The sequence below is a fragment of the Sitodiplosis mosellana genome, unplaced genomic scaffold (assembly GCF_009176505.1).
Source record: "Sitodiplosis mosellana isolate CC-2019 unplaced genomic scaffold, AAFC_SMos_1.0 Smas_scaffold_6226, whole genome shotgun sequence".
NCBI lineage: Eukaryota > Metazoa > Arthropoda > Insecta > Diptera > Cecidomyiidae > Sitodiplosis > Sitodiplosis mosellana.
In genome coordinates this window covers 4,642,502-4,664,556 of record NW_022601467.1, presented here as the reverse complement: position 1 = coordinate 4,664,556, position 22,055 = coordinate 4,642,502, and the positions used below count along the sequence as shown (strand labels likewise).

The following is a 22,055-nucleotide window of genomic DNA, read 5'->3' as shown; positions in this document are numbered from 1 at the left end:
GTGTGTGTGTGTGTGTGTGTGTGTGTGTGTGTGTGTGTGTGTGTGTACGTGCATGTTTGTGTGTGTATGTGTATGTTTGTGAGCAAGGTCCTTTGTAGCATGTAATTTCCATCATCAGACATATTTTCCGCTTGATCGAATTAATTTCATACATATTTTATGTATAATTGTTATGATTTCCTTTCCCCAAGCAATGTTTACAATATCGTAATTGAGTATGCAATCTGATGATTTTCGCCGACGGAGAGTGGGAATATGAGCCAAGTGCCCAAGAGTTTTTGTGTGTGTGTGTGTGTGTGTGTGAGAGAGAGGGAGATTGTGTGTACAGTAATGAGAGAGATGCGGACACGAGATATTTCAGTTGTTGCAACGGCATAAGCTCATTAAATGGTGTTAACTAAACACAGTACATTGCGTTTGGTCACTGGAAATCAATTTCAAAGCCCGTGGCACAGATTATGATTGGCGTTTTGTGTATTTATCTAGGCATGGAATTATTCGGTTTTTGTATGTAAATTATGCAAAATTCTCTCGTATCGCATTTGCCGCCGCAACCAAACATTTCCATTTTCATTTCCATTAGCATGTTTTGCTATTTTGCACCAACCCCAGCGCGTAAGCATTCGGCCGAAATTCGGGCGAAGCATGCACATAAAAGCGAAGAGAGTGTGTGAGATTGTTAGAAAAAGTGCTCGAGCGCGCGTGCGAGCGAATGAAGAAGGCGAGAGAGTTTTATATCATTCAATTGAAAATAAATAATGAAATGAGATTTATATCGTATCACATTCACACATTCATTCGCTTTATCCGAAATGATATAATCCATTTTCGCAATTTAGCAGCGTTTAATAAAACAAACATTTATTTCAACGACGACGGCTTTTGCCGTCATTTGTGCCCATACTTAAAGATTGGTGTGATTGACTTTTTTTGGCTGGCGAAAAAGAATTGACCAATTTTGATATTGGGCAACCAGTGCCTATATCAAAGGCATCCAATAATGATGGAGCAATACTGTTTCAAAACGATCGGCCAACCGATTTATTTATATATATGTATATATGGCTGTGTGTGGGTGAAAAGAAAACATATTTTTTCCGGCAAGAGAGAGAGAGAGAGAAAAAGAACTGCACCACTTTTGACCTCAAACTGTGCAAAATTGCCAGAACAGATACATGACAGAGAAGAAGGAAATATATACTACATTCGGGATAAAGTTGTTCATCTCCTTGATACCGAAAAGTTTTATCAACATTTTATTTCGGCTATCTGCAATCATTTTCACGTTACTTGAAAAACGGGTTCCTCTTGGCTGCTGCTGTCGCCGTTTGTTGTTTATTTTTCTCCTTCTTCTTCTTCTTCTTTGTTTCATTCGCATCCTGACACTCTGATATCGATTTCGGTGTCCATATCTCCGACCGTTTGGCCGGTAGCATTTGCTTTTCATCGAGCTGTTCAATAAATCAATTAATCAACTAGTTTTAATCGCAAAAGCCTCGCCATTCATTTGTCCCGCTGCTTATGCTCACAAATCCAGCGGAAACAAAGATTCAATTACATTTATTTTGTTACTAATCCGCCCACCTCTCCATGGAATTAAAGGCCGCACACTTGTATTTATGTTTCGGTGGCTATTATTGCGATTTTCGCTCCAATGTTTTCGGTATGTTTGTATGTGTGCGTGCTTTCATTGTATCCACAATTTATTCATTTGGTTTGAGCGGCGAAAAGTTGATGAAATGCCAGACAAACAACAGAAACTTTTAACAATTCCAATAAATTATCAAACAACAGCATGAGCAATGTGAGCACGCTTCTCACATTCTATGATTATTACCTTAAAGTTTGATCGCTTGAAATAGCCCAAAAACTATGCAACATGACCGTACATAGCAAATGCCGGAGCGCAGACACACACAGAGAAGGAGAGAACAAACCGAAGTGGTAATATCCTACTGAACATTATTGTTTAGAATAGATTTTTAGTATCTGTTTTGCTCTTGAATAATGCCAAATAAAAACCGAACAGAGAGCAGAAAAAAAATAGAGAAACAAATGCATACATCGTTTTTATCTTTCAACGTTTCGGTTCAACGCTTTCAATTCAAAATCTTGGGGGGTGTACTTGAAATTGGTCGAAATTTATCAAAAATCAGAGATTCACTTCACCATTCGGGGTATGTATATTTTTTGGATGCTGTTGCTGCTGTTGTGTGCATTTCTATTGAAATAGCTTTTTAAGTGTGTCTGTTTTTGCGATAAACTAAATCCACACCGATACATTATACAAACACGTCCACATCCACATCCACAACCAAACAAAGGAAGAGAGAGTGAGTGAGCGATTCTCGTTTTTACGACATTGGTATTTTATCATATGGGAAAACCGCATACCAGAAAAAGTGTTAAAAGAATTGCAATAAAGCAACAGCCAACCTTCAATGGGATGGAATGTAAACTAAATTAGCATACTTTGCTGTATGTTTTATTTGCTATCGCCATTTCATCGAATAGACAATCTACCGTAGCGATGATGCTGTTGTTGCTACCGCCACTGCTACAGCTGCTATATACACTGCGAATGCTCGCTGATGTACTGACGGCTACAGATTATTCAAGAAAATTGAACGGTTCCTCGCGCCACCGAAACAGAGATGAAAAAAAAAACTGCGCAACCCAAAAATATGTGAGTATGTATGGTGGATCGAAAAGAGATCCGTCATTGATAGCAAATTAATCGGATAAAATAATGCAGTCTCGTTTCGCATCGCATGATTTTCGGCTGATATTTCTCTGCTATTTATCGCTATTTAGCTATATTTCCTAAGTGACTCGCAACCATCAAACACGTTATGTAACGAACGAAAAAAAAACGGATTTTTCAGTAACGGGTTCTTGCATATCTCTCACTCTTTACTCACTCCTCTCTCGCTCTCTTTTCATAGCTCGAACGACCGAAATATCGCCCGTTGCCGCACACTCACTCACATAAAAGCTTAAAAATGAACAGCAGCACAAAAAATGGCCTGTACAAATAAAACAACATACTTGCAAACACGAAACCAAATGGCAATAGATTGAAATGAAATAAAATGTACGGGAAACAAGTAAATGGTTATCGGTGGTGGATATTCCGTTCGCTCTCCTTTTTTCCCTCTTTGTTTGGCTGTTCGATGAGTGTTCTGCATTTTGCTGTGCAGCTTTATGTACTAGCAAAGAGCTTAAAAGCGGCACTGGTCTCGGCCATAAGAAACTAAAAAAATGTTTACCTGTTTTTGGTAAATGGTCTTCGTTTACAAGTTCAAGGGGGGGAAACAATTTTCCGCAGAGCAAAAGAGGAGAGCAAAAAATAGATGGACGAAAAACGAAGAAAATGAGATATCGAGGTGGATGGAGTGAGTGAGTGAGTGAGTGAGTGAGAGCCAAGTAAAACGAATCAACGAACGATAGAACGGTAGAAACCAGAACAGTGATATTATATATGGAATTTAACTCAGCTCCTTCGCAACTAATGGTAACGAATGAACTGCTTTTAGTAGAAAATGATGCAGAAAAACAGAAAGTGATTCGATTGATTGGATTCGGTGTGTGTGAAGACGCGCACACGACACCAACCCAGGAAACACGACGAGCAAATGTGTTTGTGTGTGTGTGTGTTTTTTTTTGTCTTTTTGTGACTATGTATCTGTGCTCACTCGTCCTGTTCCATCCTGCCATCGATGGATGCCCTTTCTCTCTGTCTCACTTTTTGTGTGTGTAGTCGCGCGAAGGGTCAATTTATTTTCTTTGGTGCATTCAGCAGTCATCTCGTTTTTGTCTATCTCTCGGTCGCTTTCGTTCTCTCTCTCTCTCTCTCTCTCTCTCTCTCTCTCTCTCTCTTCGTTTTCGCAAAGTTCGTGTTCAATTTACCAAGATGAAAAATTAAGATAACACCGGAAGTAGATGAATAGAAAACGACAAAAGCAACGACAACCGTTTTACGTGGTAGCATCTATTAAGATCAAAAATCATACTTTCGTTAACCGGAATGGTATGGGGTAGAATGGTAGAATGAGTGGTGGAGGGATGGTGCCACTGCCATCGTTTTCATTTCAATTATAATTAATACGTCTGACAAACGCAATGTCTTGGATTCTTGGGTTAATATTGGCCATTGATACGATATAAAAATAATTATGATCCATTAATCTCAAGACAAAAGAATGCGCGCATCATGAGCATACACAAATATATAGTACAAGCCAGAACCGATTGCAGTTTCTGGTTTTGTCTGTTACTCTCTGTCGCTATACAGTTGACTGAACACTCAAACGGAACAACATACTCGTATTTTTGCCACACTCATCTCGAACGCGCCGCGCGGGTCCTCCGTTTAAACATTTATGTGCACACTTAAACGCAAGACAACAGCAAAATCATATGGTTGCCAAAGAGAATGAGCGAGGAGACGGAGGCGAGGGGAGATAGAGAGAGAGAGACGCCCATGTAAGCACATGACAGTTAAACACACTCCAACTAAATACTTATAGCAAATCAAGTGAATTCGGCAAATTCCATAAACAAATATGAAAGTACCAAAGTACTATACATACTGTGTGTGCGATATCACGTTCACATATGAACAAGCAGCAAACCAGGACACACAAAAGCGGGAACGAAGCAAAAACGAAAACAAAGTACGGAAAAAAAATATTTTCGTTTCTCTCGCAGAAAATTCGAAGAAACACCAGAAAATAGAAAGCCCAACACACACACACAAAACAACATTCGACACAAGTCTATCACTTGCATTGTTAATATCCATGGAGTATTTTCATTTATTTGAACTGTTGATATGTGACGGTATGGGGAAAAGAAAGTTTCCATTACGATTCAATATGCAAAGAAAAGATTTCCGATGCAAAGTAATAGTGTGCGAGTGTGAGTGAATGAATGTGAGTGTGTGAATTTGTGTCGAATGGCGGAAATGTGTTTCTCACAGTGGAGCGCAAATGATTTTCAATCACACATCGATGATTTAATAAAATATTGTGTACGTCAGATGTGGCCGTGTGCAGGAGTGACAGAGTATGAGGTAACAGTGAATGGGGGTATGATAGAGCGCAAATAAGAAGAAGAAGAAGAGAGAACGAGAATGAAATCAATTCACACTTCGACTAAATCGAGCGGCTGTTCGAGCAGCAATCGTAGCAATCATAGCAATCGATAAAATAAAAATGTTTGTTGCTTGTTTCTCCTTATTTTTCTTCTCTTCGCACTCATCCCTGTCCTGATACCCTCGGCATTTATCTACTGCTGCTACCACCAGCCAACATTGTGCTTCCGCCATAGTGAATGTCCTAATTTTTGCATGAAATATATCAGCTCAGGGGAGAAATATGAGTTTACGATAAGGCAATTGACGAAAGAATGAATGTATATAAATAAAACGCTTCCTTTTTTTACGCTTCTTTCTCCCTCGTCCATTCTCTTTTGCTCCGCTCTCCAATCGGAAATGATTCTTTTGTGCGTGCGTTCGTGTGCACCAATACGCTTATTCGATATGCGATTCGGTGTACGCTGCGTGTGTGAGTGATCGGACAAAGCGTAATATTAAATCAGAATGAACTAAAAATTCAATTATGTTGAAGTGTTATCGAATCGACATTATTATTTCTATTGTATGTAATAATAATAACAGTGGGCTGATCGAGGGACATTTATTTGAATGCAAAGAGTGAACGAAACCAGCTGGATATAGTGCTTTTGGTGCGAGTGTGTGTGTGTGTGTGTGTGTGTGAGAGAGAGAGAGAGAGAGACATTTATCGAGAGTGAATGCTATCCGAATTTTCTGAAAGCACACCGAACACACACATCCACTCACACCGAATGTGAATTATTTGTTTGGATAGCATTATAACCGATGGTAATTTGTTTGCATCACGTCACGTATTCGGATTTATTGATAGTGTACCGGAAACGAAATTAAATGCATTTAATCCACATTGAAAACATTAATTTTCTATTTATTCCCATCTCACAGCAGCGATGCGATTAATAACATTAAACGGATACTATTGGCTTCGAATATGCGAAATCGAAACCATTTTGGCCATTTGTAATAGTAAAAATTCACTGCAGACGTTTGAATTAATGCAATAATGCGGACCACTTTTCTATCGTTACACTCCCGTTATTCGCTCGCACCGTGTACCGTATGTAGATGGATATGGATACACACACATATCCGTGAGTGTGTGTTTGTGTAATTTTTTTTTCTATTTGTCTGTCTGGCGAGGAGGATGAGGGTGTTAGAGAGAGCGTGTGTATGTTTGCGATTGTGATGCTTTTATTGTTAAAACCAGCTATGGGTGTCATCGCTAATGGCCATCGCTTGGAGGCAAAGTTTGTCTATGCGGCCCCAAAACGACGGTTTATGTTTAAATCCCACACTTAAAAACGTAATATTCATCTCATTTTGTATGCAATTTTACCGGTGAGAATAAAAAGCCCAAAAGAAAATTGTTCGCGTTCAATCACCAGAAAAAATATACCGTTTTGAGTGCAAAGTTTTTTTCTTTTTTGGCACTCGTTCCATTGTTCGGCGTTCGCCTATCGCTCGTTCATTCGCTTGCTCTCTCTCTCTCTCTATCGCTCGCTCCCATTCCAGGTTTGTATGTCTGGCGTTGGGCACACGACCGTATGTGTATATATTTGCACTGCATATTATCGGCGGGAAAAATATGCGATACACGGCTTCAAACTGAATAGAGGAAGCATTCTTGTTCGTACGTTTGTTCAGTGGTTTGTGTCGGGATAGAGAGAGAGAAAGAGAGAGATAGAGAATTGGAAAAGCGTGCAAAACGGCGGCACTGCAACAAATGGGACGTAAATGTTGTATTTGCCAAAAGATTTCGGTTCGTTTTACTTACGAAGCCAATTTCATGAATAATAATCAAGAATTGAAAAAGAAAAGAAGTGCGACACTGGAATACATAAGCTTACACATACACGCGGATAATACGCGATGCTTGGCTACATGCTTGCGAAATTTCCACGCGATAGCAGAATAAAATGATGTACTATCGAAGCATTTATTAGTTGCGATTTTCATCATTTTTTTCTTATCGGCTGCCAATGCTGCTTTTCGTTTTATTTCGGGCATAGAGAAGCTCATACGCTTACACGTTCCACATATGCACGAAATGAGTCGAAAACAAGGACGGCAACGACGATAGAGGTAAGCGGAGTAGAATTTTCGCCGAAAACTGTGCCGAATTTCAAAACGTCAAATTATTGATTTGTAAAAGCCGCTCTTTTTTTTATTATATCCCGAGTGTTGCCCTCATCTCAAAATCCCATACGTCATGCACACTTCTTGTGTTCGGCATCCGACCGAGATGGCATACACACAAACTCACGTTTCTTTTTAGCTTCAGTCGTCTGAGTTTGATTCCATTGCGGTAATAAAAGATGGAAATCGTTCGAGTTATGAACTATACCGATGAGCTCAAATAAAACGCAGCGGAAAAAATAATACTGCATGAAGGATGTGGAAAAAAGAATATGGAATGGAGAGGAACGCAGAGCGAAAAAAAAATTATTTGAAGCAAATCCGAGAAAACAAGAATGAAAAGTGTATGCCTTATGCCTGATTTTTTCAGATAGATTGAGGGCAATAAAATCCCGTATAACCGAATATCGACGGAAAATATGTTTTAAAAAAGAACGTGTGCATAAACCAATATTTATATATTTTTTACAATCTTTACATCTCGGCTCTCGTTCGTCTTGTTTGGTGCTTTAGCATTGGCGAGCTACGACGACGACGACAACAACGACGACGGAGTATCAAAAGTCGCGGCAAGAGAGTGAGATAGAAATAGGGAGCATGAGACCAGTGCTCCACATCCATCTAACATCATTTATCAGCAGCATAGGTCTTCAAGTCATCTCGCATTTACGCTCCACTTCATCCAAGCGGTTGATTTGATTATAGGTTATTTCCTCTTCGGCGCTCCATTCTCATGAATTTACTCGCCGCACTCATCATCTCTCTGTCGTCGTCGTTTACTATTGTTATCATTATTGTTATGCTGTGTGTACTGTGCTGTCTCCGTCTTTTTCTTGTTTTGTCTAGCGAATGATGCGTGGCTCGTGTACACCAAACTGCACATAACATTGATTGCAATCACTTGAAAAATAATGAAACAATATTCATACATTTATCGCATTTTTTCCGGTTGTTACAAATGGGCCGCGCGCGCTTTATGTGTATGTGTGTACAGAGTGCACGCGAACGATGTTGCCGACTAGAACGGTGTGATAAATTCGCATAAGAAATGCGAAAATAACATCAAACCAACGCAAACCTTTATTTTCGCTTCATCCTCTCTCGCTGTCCCCCTTCCGACTTAATACGCTCGCAATTTCGCCGTTTTCGAATTCCCACCAGCTTTCGATCGTTATTTTATACGATTTTTGTACGCAATTCGTGTGTAATTTTACCCATTTCATTGGGTGAAATTTTGTTTATTGAACATTGCCCGGAAGTATGTATGCTCGCTTTCGAAATGAACTAGTAAATAGTCTAACGAATGGCAATGAAAAAAAAAATGTTTGCTTGATTAAAATTGAGCCAAATAACCAGACACATAAAAGTCACATAAAAAGAATGGCAAATCATCTTCTATATATAGCGCTCAAAATGAGGCAAGGGCAATGCTAATGTAAAACTTTCCATTTTTTGTGGTGTGCAAAATTCGGTAGAATTCAAGAGCTTTTTTCCCCGTCCTTTCCGTCTCAACTTCCAATTTCGAAACTATGGTAGATTTGCTCGTTCTCGCTCTCACTTTGAACCTTTTGCTTTATTTTTGGGTTCGCTTCCGTGACTCGCAGCACGCTAAGTTATTCAGTAGTTTATTTTAAAGTTGTATCAGAGCACAGTCTCATTTTCGTATCTGTTTTCGATTAATGAACAAGCTATCTGCGTCCAATGAAACAATCCTCTTAGTTATTTCCATTAAAATTCCACTTTTATCCCCCAAAAATATGGAACCCAGTTCCATAAATAAGTTGGTCGTGCGAACAACGGCAACGACAACACCGATGCCATTCTCATTCTCTCTCGCTCTGTCGCTCTCGCTCTCTGTCTCACATCGCCAACAACGACACATTAATGCTGTTGCAGTAATTTTACACCATTTTGCATGATTGTAAACGAATCGTTCTAAAATTATAGCAATCAGCAAATAATACATTTCCTTCCATTAAATATTAAATATTCATCAGCTTAAGTCATCTTAGATTTTGTCAATTTGTGTTGTTCGTTTTTGAATAACATAAAAGCTGTGAGCGTGTATAAAATGTATATATGCGCATTGATGCAAGTGGATGCATGGGAGCTTTTCAATTTCTTGTTTCCTTTCAAACACATTTTTTCCGGCAGTTTGTCGAATGACTAATTGGGAAAAAAGAACTTTACTAATTACTTTTAATTCGAGGTTTCGATAAACTAACAATCATATTCGGATAATTTATATATAACTGTCATGCATGGCAATCACCTCGGAAAGAAAAAAAACTTCAAAAAATCTGCAGCACAAACGAAAACCCCCATAATTCACACACAACAACTCTCGAATTCAACAGATATGCAGAGAATCAGCAGAGAATGTTTGTTACTGCTGATGGTGGAATCGGAGTCTTGTTTTGAATTTTCACATTTTCGTTTGTTTAACAGAAAAACCGAACATAAAATGGTTGGCAAAGCGTTAACGATAACACTTATTGTAACGTATGCAAAATTTCAGTCATACATACATCGTACACACCACATCACGCACACAAATACACATAGACATTTTGCTCTTTGTCTGACGATATTAAGTTGTGATGCCTTATGGTCAATTTGTAGCAGATATAGCATAGTACTTTTCTCAATAGACTCCAATGTCGAATCCAAGAGGAAATTTATTCACTTGTTAATTTTGAAACCTCATATAATGCTATAAAATTAAATCAACCGTTTTGGCAAGAGAAATGGTCCCACAGCATCAGCAGCAGCGGCAGCGGCAGGGTCTTCCGAAGCAAATCAAGTCATCATTCAAGTGAGATAGATGATGAAGAAGGGCGGTTGAAAGGCAAAATTCATATCATATTTTACGTATTTTGCTAAGACATTACTTCCGCCTTATTGGTCTATCATCTCGCACTCTTTGCAATTTATATGTAGAACGCGACTCAGGGTGCCTGCTTGCATAATATACAGACCGAAAGGCAATAATAACAACAACAACAACAACAACACCAACACCAACCACACACCAGAAGAAAAAAGAGCCGAGCAAGGGATCTCAGTTCCGGCGCTGATTTGAATGTGATGAGAGTAAGCGAAAAATACCGAAGTGTTTACCAAAAAAATTGACGATATACATTTGTTCGAGCTCATGCTTGTTACCGATTTCTCATTCTTTTGTTTATTTTTTTGAATTTGTTTCGTTTCCCCATTTTGAAACACACTCGAATCTCACGCCTATCATGACATCACGATTTTCCACTTTACAAACGTTGTTCGCATACAGTAAAAATAAGAAGACGCAGAAAAAAAACCCAACCGAAATGTATATAAAACCGTAGTGATATCGATTGTTAACAATTGTCATTGCTATCGAACGACAAGGAACCTTGCAATTTATTTTTCATTTGGTTGACAGCAGAAACCAAAAGTCAAATTTCGCATTTTTATGATTGTCTCCCATTCTTTTTCGTTTCTTTTTTTGATGCTGTTGTTGTTGTTGGTGGTGTTGTTTTTTTGTCGTCTTATTTGTTATTTGCGTGTGCGGGGTGGGTGGGTGTTTTTTTTATATGTTTGAAAATGTCGTTGAAGTAGTTGAAATTTACGTCTCGGGATATCCGTTGTAAAGCAACTCTCTGTGGAATGTGCATTCAAAATAGCTTTCTGCGCGATGGTTTTTTTTTATATTTTACAGATTCAGATTCGGCTCTCTCCCTGCACACTCACACTCTCGCTTTCAATTCCTTCAGCGGCGAAAGATTGAGATAAATTTCGTACAATACAAAGAATGTAAAAATCGTGTTTGTCTCCACATTCCTCGAGCAAATTCTTTTCTTTTCACTCGATGAATGAAAAATACCATCGGAAATATTTTTTAACATTAAATAGTAGCACTTTGAAAAATATAAAAGAAAGTGAATGGCAAACGATGCGATGTGCAATTGTATGATTTGAGTGTGCCAGAGAGCGAGAGTAAAACCGAGCATTGTAATGGCAAAGAGCGTAAGAGAACAAGAACGAGAACATGAGATCGAGATACAAATGAGAACGTTCGAACAACAAAAAGAGACATTGAACCACATCTGATAGAGTGATAAAGACAGGCAGATGACGAGATGCCGGAGGAAAGGAAGCACTAAACTTTAGAATAAAGAGAGGGCGAGAGAGAGAGAGAGAGAGAGAGAGAGAAAGAGAGTGAGTGAGAGCGAATGAGTGAAAGAAAAACGAGAGAAAAAAGGATCTGCGATATGCAGTTAAGTTATGATGTTGCTTTTATTACATTGTGACTTCAAAAGCGCGTAAGCAAGTACCAACGGAAATGATAAAATTGTAGGAAATATCCAGCGGCGAAGCAAATATTATGTGCACAGTACATTTATGAAAAGTGTTTTTTAAAAGAATAAAAAAGGTTCTAGGCAAGAAATTTGCAGACGAGCAATGTGTTTTTTTTCTGCTCTCTTACGAGGAAAAATTCTTTTTTTTTCCCTTCGTTCTTTTATTACTCTTGAGTTCTATCCATATCATACGCAGTAGTGTGCGCTTACTTCTTTTCCTCTCGCTTTCTCTTCTCGCCTTCGTGCGGTGCCTAGCACTGACTCTGTCTGTCGCAGTAATTTTCGGTGAATTTCGACTTGTTTGAACTTATATACATTCACCTAAATACGTTCATCAGAGAGACCCAAATTGCCGGCATATTACATATTTGATCCACCTTTTGCCATTCGCTTCACAAACATACAATGACAACAACCACGAAGACGATTATGATGATGGACGTATAGTTGATGTGTTTTTCTTTATTTCAATTTTATCGTCCGAAGTTTCCAGCAAATTCTATTAATTTTGAAATTGATTTCCATTTTCATTAAAATCGCTCGAAAGAATTTCGCTCTTCAATGCGTTTCCCGTTGACATTTAATCATCATCATTATCGTGCATCTCAACAAGAGCGTACACAAAGCCAAACAGAGGCACAGAGGCCAGTTAAATGTCATCGTTTCGGAATTTGCAGTCAATTAAATTGAATTTGATTGGAAAGTTCCGTGTGCGAATGTTGCAAAGTAAGCTTGGAGCAACATCTTTCGTCCATATTTCCATTTCTCTCCTCCTTGCTCTCTCACTCTCTCTGCACATCTCTTGAAAATTTGTTTTTATTTTTGTTGCCGTTCTTCCTCTGTTTTCTATTTCTATTTCGGTTTGTTTCTTTAACTTTTCTTTTATTTTCGGTAACGGTCCAGTGTCTCCAGGATTTTGCATAGAAGACTTTTTTTTTATCGTCAAAAAGAGAGACTCAATGATATCATAAAAAAAACGAAAACGAACCGAATCAATGGCAAAATATGCGCTGTCTTTAGGAATCAAGTTTTCCAATCGCAAAGTTTAATGGATAACCGACTGAGCGAGAAGCCGATTTAGAAAGGGAATTTTCTAAATATTTGCAATAAAATAGCGATTGGTTGGTCGAGTTGGACCGGCTGTGAGTATTTTGGTGGATGTTTTTATCGAGGGGCGTTTGTGGGACATACAAGGGCGAACGGCACAGATCAAGTGAGAGTAGGAGAGAGAGAGGAGGGAATGAGTAAAACAGAAGGCAAAACATCTTTGGGCAAAGCAGCAATAGAAATTCAAATGTCTCTTGATGCGTGTTTGCTTTTCAGCTTCTCGTATTCAGCAGCCGTTATCTCTCTATCACTCTTGCTCTCTTTCGATTTCTATCATTTAAAACGGTCGAGTGACATAAGTAAACCGTAAAACCACTTACTCGTCGGCTTCGTCGTTCTTTTTTTCTCTACTCATCTCTGCTTCTTCTTTTTCTTGTTGCTCTCTCTATTTTCGCTTCCTTTCGTCGATTCTGAATGTTAAACAAAATAACCTAAAATAACAGAACTCTAACGGCGAAATTAATATGTGACGAGAGTTGGTTGCTGTTGTGAAGTTAAACATTTACTTTTAGTCATTTCACCACTTCTTGGTCCCTCTGTTTTGTGTCTACAACCCAGCGGTTCTGCATTGGTTACAAAATATCTCATTTACATCGTCTCTACCGATGATCTTTTACGGTATTTTGCGCTTCCCGCTCCCACTACCATCAGCATTCACCAGCATTTGATGCATACGTCGCTCATCTTTGCTATCTCGATTTAAACTGTAAACGGGATTGCTGGTTTTAACGTGGCGGTGGTGACTGCTAGTTTTTCTTCTTGTTGTTCTGTTGCTGCTGCTGCTGTGAATATGTATGTTCGTGTGTGAGAGACAGAGTGAGAGAGCATTTTTGTTGGCATCTCCGAGGCAAAACTAAATGAAAAATCGGATGCGGTGATGCCCTGCATGCGCTCACATTTGAATGCACTTATATATCATAATACATCAAAGATTGCTAAGTTGACTTGTGATGACATGTAAATCCAACAGTTTATAAAACACACTGCAAAAGTAAATTCAAACGCACTTCTCAACTCGTATTCCCTGAACGGAACGAGTCCAAAGGATGTATGTGCTTTTTTGCCCTGCTGTGTGTGTGTGCCTATGTCCCAAAAGAGAAAGGCACAAACTTAAAAGCATAAATAATTTATGGAAATCGCTTACATGTCTAAGTCACACTCACACACACAGCGAGAGGCATACAAGTATAGACGATAGAAGATAGTTTAGTGTCCGTTTATCCAAACCATCGTGCAGACATAAGATATATACACGAAAAATTTGCTCCGGCTAAATGTGAATGTGGCGAACGCACTTATGTTTTCATATCAAAACAATCTTAGGCCACATCCATTAAATGAACCTTTTGATTTGATTTTTCTGTTGTACTGTTCTCCGTGTTTTTTTTTATTTCGATTTTCTTGATGCGATAGTGCGTTTCAATTGGTTTCGTTTGGTGTATCTCAGTCAGTGCGGTTATGCGAACAAGGAGGAAGTGGATGTATGGAATCTGGCATACCCAAACACAACAGACAGACAGACATACGGCCACATGTTTCATTGCCATGTCTTTCGTTTGGTTCGGTAACTTGGATGGGTTTCGGCATTGCTTACGCTTGTGATATAAACACCATTAGCAAATTACAAATTGATGGAATTAAATGTAAATCTTTTCATTAAGTTAACTAGTGAAATTCATTGCATTCGGTGCTTTTGTTTCATACTGTAATTGATAGTACTGTGTGTGGGTGTATGTATGCGATGCTTACCACTCACAGATGGATTTGATATTTGAATATGTGAAGCATCAGCAATGAGATTGTTCACTTGAATACACACACCATATTCATTCGTTCAACATTGTTTTCTATCTATCCATGATCTGATTGCGTTAGACCGTGGAATATAGCAGCAGAAGAAAAAAAATCAGATCCTATAATCAAATTAGACTTCAAAAGAGTAAGCGTGACACGTTTTGCAAGAATATGGAAGAGACAATGTGCTATGGCGAGAGGCAAAGTCCAGTGAACAGAAAAAAAAACAATAAGAAAAAGAAGAAAAAGAACCCACTACGTAAAATGTATCCAACGAGATTAGATAGTGAATCAATTTATTACATGGCGTAAGACATGACACAATCAAGGTTTGTCTAGTTTCACTGCTTATCTAAATCTCTTCCATTTCCATTGAATGGGATCCGCAAATCATCGATTAATGTCACTTGAATAATGGTCATATCAAATAAAAATGACAGCCTTTTGTGTATTTAAAAAAAAGTAGAAAAAGAAAAAGAAGAAGAAGGAGAAGAAAAAAGAATTTCCCTTTGAGTTGCTTGCCGTCTTTTTTCCCCCGTCATTATTTTGTGTCTCAGTCGCACACTCAGCGCATTCAGTGATCTATGGTTGTATGAGCACTTGTCTTTTGTTGTCTTGTCAAGAGAGAGTGAGTGAGAAATTGCGAAATATTCATTCCTCTTTTGCTTTCGATTCGAAAGTTTTAATTAGTACGAAAATCCAAAGAAACTGCTTTTGTCATCGCCGAACAAACGGCTGTGAAGTTTGATTTTTCAATTTGCCTCATCAGCTGAATTTTTTCTCGCACCCGCTGTTGTTGCTCACCTCCTCTCACCCTCTCCTGCTCTTATCCCATGCCCCCATTGAAATAAATCACCTTCTCTACGGCTTTTGTACTCGTTTCAAGTGGACGTCGTACAATTTTTTTTTATCCTGTTATCATCGTCAATTCTGTTCTGTGTACTGTTCGTAGTCATCGTATTCTATTAAGAATGCTTCTTCGATCAAATTAGCAAAAATGTTCGAGGGAGAAGAAACGACCAACGACTACATATATTCCCCTTTTTTCTGTTCAATTCACTTCTTCCTGTTCACACTGAAATGCGTCGGTTTCGATGTTCCATGCTCGAAATAAAATGAAATAATGGGTTGTCATATTGAAGCAAATTAGTTGCGAAGGTGTGTGCTATTCACAAGCTATGTATCCGGCATTCGATGGAATTTTTTTAATGATATTTAGAAAACTAAAATCCATTTCCATGCTGAAGACATGTTTTGATGCCGATGCTGATGCTGCTGCTGCTGTTGTTGTAGTTGGTGTTGTGGCCTTGGTGACAGGCCAGGCATTTTGTTTGGACCAAAAACCCCGAAATATTTTCGCAAAAGCGTCGAGCCATTTCAATTACAAAAGCTTTCGCATTTTTGATTTATTAATGATGGCAGTCTAAATAGAAAATCGAACAATTACAAACGCTTTGGCCTGGTGTGTTATTTTCTGTGAAAATGTATTTCGAAAATGCCGTGGCGTGGTCGGTCAGTCAGTTGCCGATGGCCAAAAATAAAACGGAAAAATTATGTACACATAGAGCCATCGAATGTACAAAGAGACCGACGGTCATATACACAGAGCAGAAGAGCCGTTAGAGATCGAGTGTGAGGATGAGTGAGAAAGTTTGTTTTGCTTTTGGTTCGATTGAATGAACGAACGAACGAACGGACAGACGAGCATACGAACAATGTCCAACACTACAAATGAATAAGCGAAAGCATCAATATTGGAATGTCGGCCTTTATTAAATTCAACTCTAATCGTTTTTAATGCCATTAAGTTAGTAATGGATGCACGACGAGAGAAAATCATCGTCGAAAATGTTTTTATTGTTTGGCATAAATTTGAAAGAGAGTGAGAGAGAGTGTTGTGCGAGTGCAGTACACATTGTCGATGCATGGGATACATGCGAAAATAGCGTTGGCACAATACAACGTGACTGAACACGAAAAAAATGCATGTCAAACGAATCCGATTTTGATTTGTATTCGATACTCGACACAGTTACGACGCACACTGCAATTGTGCAGACTTGTGTGCGGGAGGTGCAAATGGGGGAATGGGCGACAGCAGCAACAGCGGAACGGTTTGGAAAAAGGGATGGAGAAGGCAAATTCGATGGCTTACCTTGGCCTGGCCTGGCTTGGCAAAGCGAAACGAATCGAATTGAAATACACACACACACACACACGAATTGTTTGTGTGCAATGTTAGCAAACAATTTACACCATTCAACCAGAAAACAAATGATAGCGTTATACATCTTATGTTCGACCGATTACAATCCTACCTCGTTAAATCAATAACCCGATGCAAATGCATCGCCCAACAATGGCTGTTAGTTCGATATACAAAACAATTACTATCAAGATTATACGTCTATCTATCATGCGGTTTTGTGTGTGTATGTGTGTGTGTGTGTATTTTTTCTGCTTTTGTTTTTGTATTTTAGCCAACGACAGTCGATAGAAGCAGGAAAATAAAAATAAACACAAGTGATGCAATTGCAAGCGGTAAGCAGAGCAACAGCAATGGCACAGCGATCAATTTCAAGTCAAAGATCATTGAAAAGGTAGTCGTCTCAATTCAACTGACTCAATCTATTGACGGCAATGATATGGCGAAAAAGCGATGAACAATTGCAAAACAACAGCTATACAAACTTCCGTTACAGCCCCTCGACGACATAAACACTGCATCGAGCATAGATGGATAGAAATGAAGAGAAAAAAATGGCAGCAGCAGCAGCAACAACGATGACGGTGACGACGCAAAATGAAACGAGACCAAGTTGTTGAAAATATTTTGAGATGCAGAAGAAGTATTGTCGATCAATTATTGAGTCGTTCATATGGATTTCTGGATTCTCTCATCCAACACACTGGGAGAGAGAGCGAGAGGCAGAGGGAGAGCGAGCGGAAGGGGGCGACATGAACAAGAGTGCAATGTAAACAGGCTGGCATGAGCACAACCGCATGCTGATTAACTTGGTACAAAACCACCAATCTACAATATCTAAATGTATGGGAATCAAAATAAAGTGAACGATGAACTATCCGGAACAACGAATCGGCATGCAGTAGATAAATGAAGAAAACATAGAATGACGAACGGATGGATGAGAGCGGATAGCTGGAGTAAGAGAAAGAACGGGCCCAAGTGTATGAAGGAGAGAAAAGAAAAAAAAACAACCGGGAAGTGGAATACGGCAAAACGAAAATACACAATTGCAGACAGCGAACGCGACACATACGTATAAAACATACACTATAAAATAAACGCAATTAATTTCCATTCGTTGGTGCAATGAACATTGCAATCAGCCTCTCCGCATCGCTTTTTCCACCGACTCGAGTGATATGTGTACATTGATGCGATGTGCGGATCAAGAGCGAATCACACACCAAATGGGAGAAAAAAGAGGAAAAAGAGAAGAAAAAAAAACCTGTACCCGCTCCCCCGCTCGAAAAACAACAACTCCAACCCGAAACAGATCTTTCGTGCAACAAATTTATTCGTTTGTTCGTCGACGTTGTCGTTGTCGTCGTATACCTACAGCGTTTCAACGACATACCGGGCCATAATTGAGAATGTCTACGTGAAAATTGCATTCGAGATATCAGAGACTGCATGCGACTGACAAAATGAAGTGTCCTTCGTCTGCTCGGCGTGCTCATCTGTCTGTCGCTTGCTCGCTCACTCGCTAGCCTTGCTCTCGGTCGCTTGTATCGCACATTCGCTCGCGCTATCGCGCTCATGCTACAACAAAAATACCAAAATCCGTTGAAATAAAGATTTATGGGAAATGTCGCCATTGCCTCGGCACAGTTGACATTGTATATCTGTGCATCAATTTCAATTCGTTTGAATGTTTCCGATGTTGAATGAGCCTGTATGCGGATGGATATGTTCAGATGTGCGAGAAGAGAACGAAGCGAAACGAAAAATGAGAATGAGCAAGGCATGCAATGTGTGGCCGTGTGTGATGGATGTATGTTTGTATAACTGACTACCTGACAAAAAATTGTTGGTCTATATCTTCCTTTCTGTATTACTGTTGTTGTCGTCATCGTCATCGTCGTCGTCGTTCTCTGTTGCAATTTTATATGTTCTATTTATTTATTATTTTATAGGGATGTGATGTTTCTGTTGTTGTGTGTATCGAGTGCCTTCATGTTTCTGCTCAACGATATTGACGATTATTTTGTTATGTTATTGGGTTGTACGTGTGTTATGTTATTGTGTTATACTTTTTTTTATTGGCATGCGAATTGTTTTTTTTTGTATATTTAATTTGTCAGCAATTACCTTGATCATCACTCAGCAACGGTATTTCCGTTTCCAATTGCACATAATTCACAAGTTCTGAACTTAATAAAATTAAAAGCACAAATTTTAAACACAGTGTTGATTTCAATTTCGTGGTCGTCATTGTTTCGCCTGTGTGTGTGTGTTTTTCAATTTCTTCTTTTTCTCTTCACTTATGTTTCATTCGCTTTTGATCTCTCTCAATGAAAATGGAATAATTTTTTTTTCTCGCTTTCTGTATGTCTGTTTCGTTCTTTTGAAATTGTTCGTTGATTAAACCATAGCATAGTATGGTGTTGAATGCTTATTGTTTTTTTTCGCTCGTTCGTCTCTCGTTAAATGCTCGTTTTCACCAGAAAAAAAAAACAATGATTTGACTTTCTTTCACGTACGTTTAGGAGCAATTGAGCTGTACCGTTTTTTTCTCCCAAGCTCTTCTTTTGTGCCGACCATATTCTGTTCGACCATCATGCGATGGCAATTTGAGGGAAAAAAAATTCTTTTCTGTTGAAAAATTAAAGCAAAATATCCGCTATTCTTTTGTCGCTTGCCAATTTATAACAACTGATTGAACTGCAAGCATGCCGGGAGATGGCAAAGGGAGAGATGAAGGTGGAATGCATGAAGAATAGAAAAAAAACACAACGGAAATGAGAAAAACGTCCAACTTCTTTGATTATGCCGTTCACCCTTGCCTTCACTTCTTCGCTCTCTTTTTTTTCATATTTTCTTAATAAAATTTGAATATTTGAGTTCGACAATTCGTGGATCGTTGGTTCATTTCGTTCATCTGGCTGTATGTGTGATCTAGTTGAATTTAATTCAATTAGGAGAATACAGAAAGAAAAGTACATTGAATTTAGATGTTCGCCTTTGTCTTCGTTTCATTTTTTTAATTAATATTCGCAAAAAAAAAGTTTTAATGCATCTTTCTTGTTTGCGTTGGCCTCAAACGAAAGTTCGCTTTTGCGTTGTGTGTACTCGTTGATTTATTCTGCTCCTTAGATATCGGTGACGATTTTCGTGAGCCAAAAGCATGAAAAATAAAATTCGAGTGGTAAAGTTTTCAAAATAAAAACGGAAATTTGCGCGCTCGTCCACTCTCTCTCTCTCTCTCTGTCTCTCTATCTGTCTTTCTTCAATTCTGTCGTCGTTAGTCAGACCGAATGTACGATATGTGCGCTGTTTTTTTTCACTTGTTTTTGTCTTCTGCGAATAAAAGCGCATCACTTAATACGTTCGACGCAAGTGATATATTGGCACGGCCGGATTACACGTACTTTGTGTACCTGCACAACAAAATAACAATTACAGTTTATTGGCTCACGTGGCATTCGAAAAACAACTCTCCGACTGCATAATGTGTAAACGAGGAAGCTTTTTCATTCTTATGGCGTAGCAGTAGCACTAGCAGCGAGAGCATCACCTCGCTCGTATATAGTATAGTGTGGAGTGAATGTGAGAACGGTGAGAAAACAAACGGACAAAACGGGTAACAACGGAACGTGGAATGAATTCCTGCAAACTTTAATATGAAAACACACCGTCAAAAAATGCGATTCGACTCGGATTGTGGCTGAATGATTATTATTCAAATGCGAATCACGTTGAAACACGGTGATGAACACAACAAACGCGGGTGAAAGCGAGCAAAAAGATTGAAAAATATGTGGATGTGTCTCTCGGTGTGTGCTTTTTTTCCATTCTGGTTTAATTCATTCTCTCCCTCTGCCTATCTCTCTCTCTCTCTCTCTCTCTCTCTCTTTCTCTCTCTCTCCTTCGACTTGATCTCGGTCGTTGTTGTTTTTTCATTTCTTCTTCTTTCACTCGGTAAAATGGAAAGGCTAATTGCAAGTTGGAAACGAGTTGGTTTGCTCATTCGTTCGTTTGCTGCGGTTACAAGTGTTTCGTAGAGTGCAAGACATTTGATCGGCACAAAACGTTTTTGTTTTGTTTTTATTCGCTCTGTTGATTATTATTGGCAAAACGACAAAATGTAGCGCGCTTCTTCGTCGTTAATTTTTATCGTTGCGTGTACAATTAATTTGTTGACATCAGAACACTTGAACAATGTAAACATAGCACATCAACTCTAAACTTCGAAACTCCTCGAGAACATAAACTACCGTAATAATAACAATAATAATAAGAGCAGCAACAACAAGAACCAAACTATAGAGTAGAAAAAAAACAAAACAAAACAGTAACGAACAAGAACAATATGATTTTTCGAAAAGCTTTTCCGTTAATCGAGAGTATAGTGAAACTGACGGAAGTCGTCTACATATCTCTCTCTCTGTGTGTGTGTGTGTGTGCGAAACTCTTTCGTATCGTGCGAACCGTAAACACACGAGAAAATTGCTGAGTGTTTGGGAAAATCGGAAAAATCAACAGCTATGCTGTGCTTACAACGAGACGTACCACCCAGAGCACGTTTATATCGGTGAAGCGTTTGTAACAAACTGATTGTGTGCTCGCAACACCGTTGAATGCGAAGGCATTGTGTGTGCCTTCAGTTTAAACGAAAAAACGGAAAATATCTTGTGATTCGATTGTGAACGATGGGAACATAAGGTTCCCGCACTTTGCAACTGGATGGATGGAACTTTGAAACTATATGATGGAGATTCGTGACTGTATGCCGTTATGGCCCGTGTTGTCGTGTCGAATGCCGTGCTGCATAGCATCCAACACACAGAGCAGAGAGCAGAGCCATTGAGGACGGTGCTGCTACTGCTGCCGTCGCCGCTGCCGCTATTGCTGTTGATGTTGCTGCACTCACACAGCACACCGGAGGGAAAGAATTGCCCTTCGTTTCTGCATCGCGCGCGCTATGTTGTGGCCATTTAGTGTTGGCATTGGATGCCGAAAGAGCGAGTCGATTCGGCTCCTCTCTTTCCACGTCACTTGCATGCGTTTCGGCGATGCTTTTCGAAATGCACACCGAAATGCACACACAGAATGCACACATTAAAAATATTTAGAATGCTTCGTAGTGATTCAGTTTGGATTTTTTGGATAAAAGGCGCCGGCGCATCAAATTTGTTTTCCAACGTGTACATTACGTAAGTTATGAGGAAAGTACGGTTGTTCAGTTTTAATGTTCATATGCTTGTTGCGAGAGTACGGTGTGTGTATAAGTTATTTGCACACGCAACTCTCTCGTCTTTTTCGCCAAAGTACAACCGATAGAGTGAAAGAAGAAGAA

General features: G+C 39.1%; 1 protein-coding gene across 4 annotated transcripts in view; it reads right to left on the bottom strand.

The window, feature by feature from the left end:
• Positions 1–21,494, bottom strand: part of LOC129579199 (locomotion-related protein Hikaru genki) — a 42,587-nt gene extending 21,093 nt beyond the window's left edge. Inside the window, exons 1-2 of one of the 4 annotated variants that reach the window (XM_055469003.1) lie at positions 21,257–21,494; positions 18,848–19,351 (exon numbers count right to left, since the gene is read on the bottom strand). In XM_055469003.1, coding sequence (XP_055324978.1) covers positions 18,848–18,971 — 124 coding nt within the window. In that variant the 5' untranslated portion in view covers positions 18,972–19,351; positions 21,257–21,494. Of the gene's footprint in view, positions 1–18,847; positions 19,605–21,256 lie in introns of those variants that run through there. The other 3 variants (XM_055469001.1, XM_055469002.1, XM_055469000.1) reach the window with 3 other exon arrangements.
• Between the last annotated feature and the right edge of the window lie 561 nt (positions 21,495–22,055).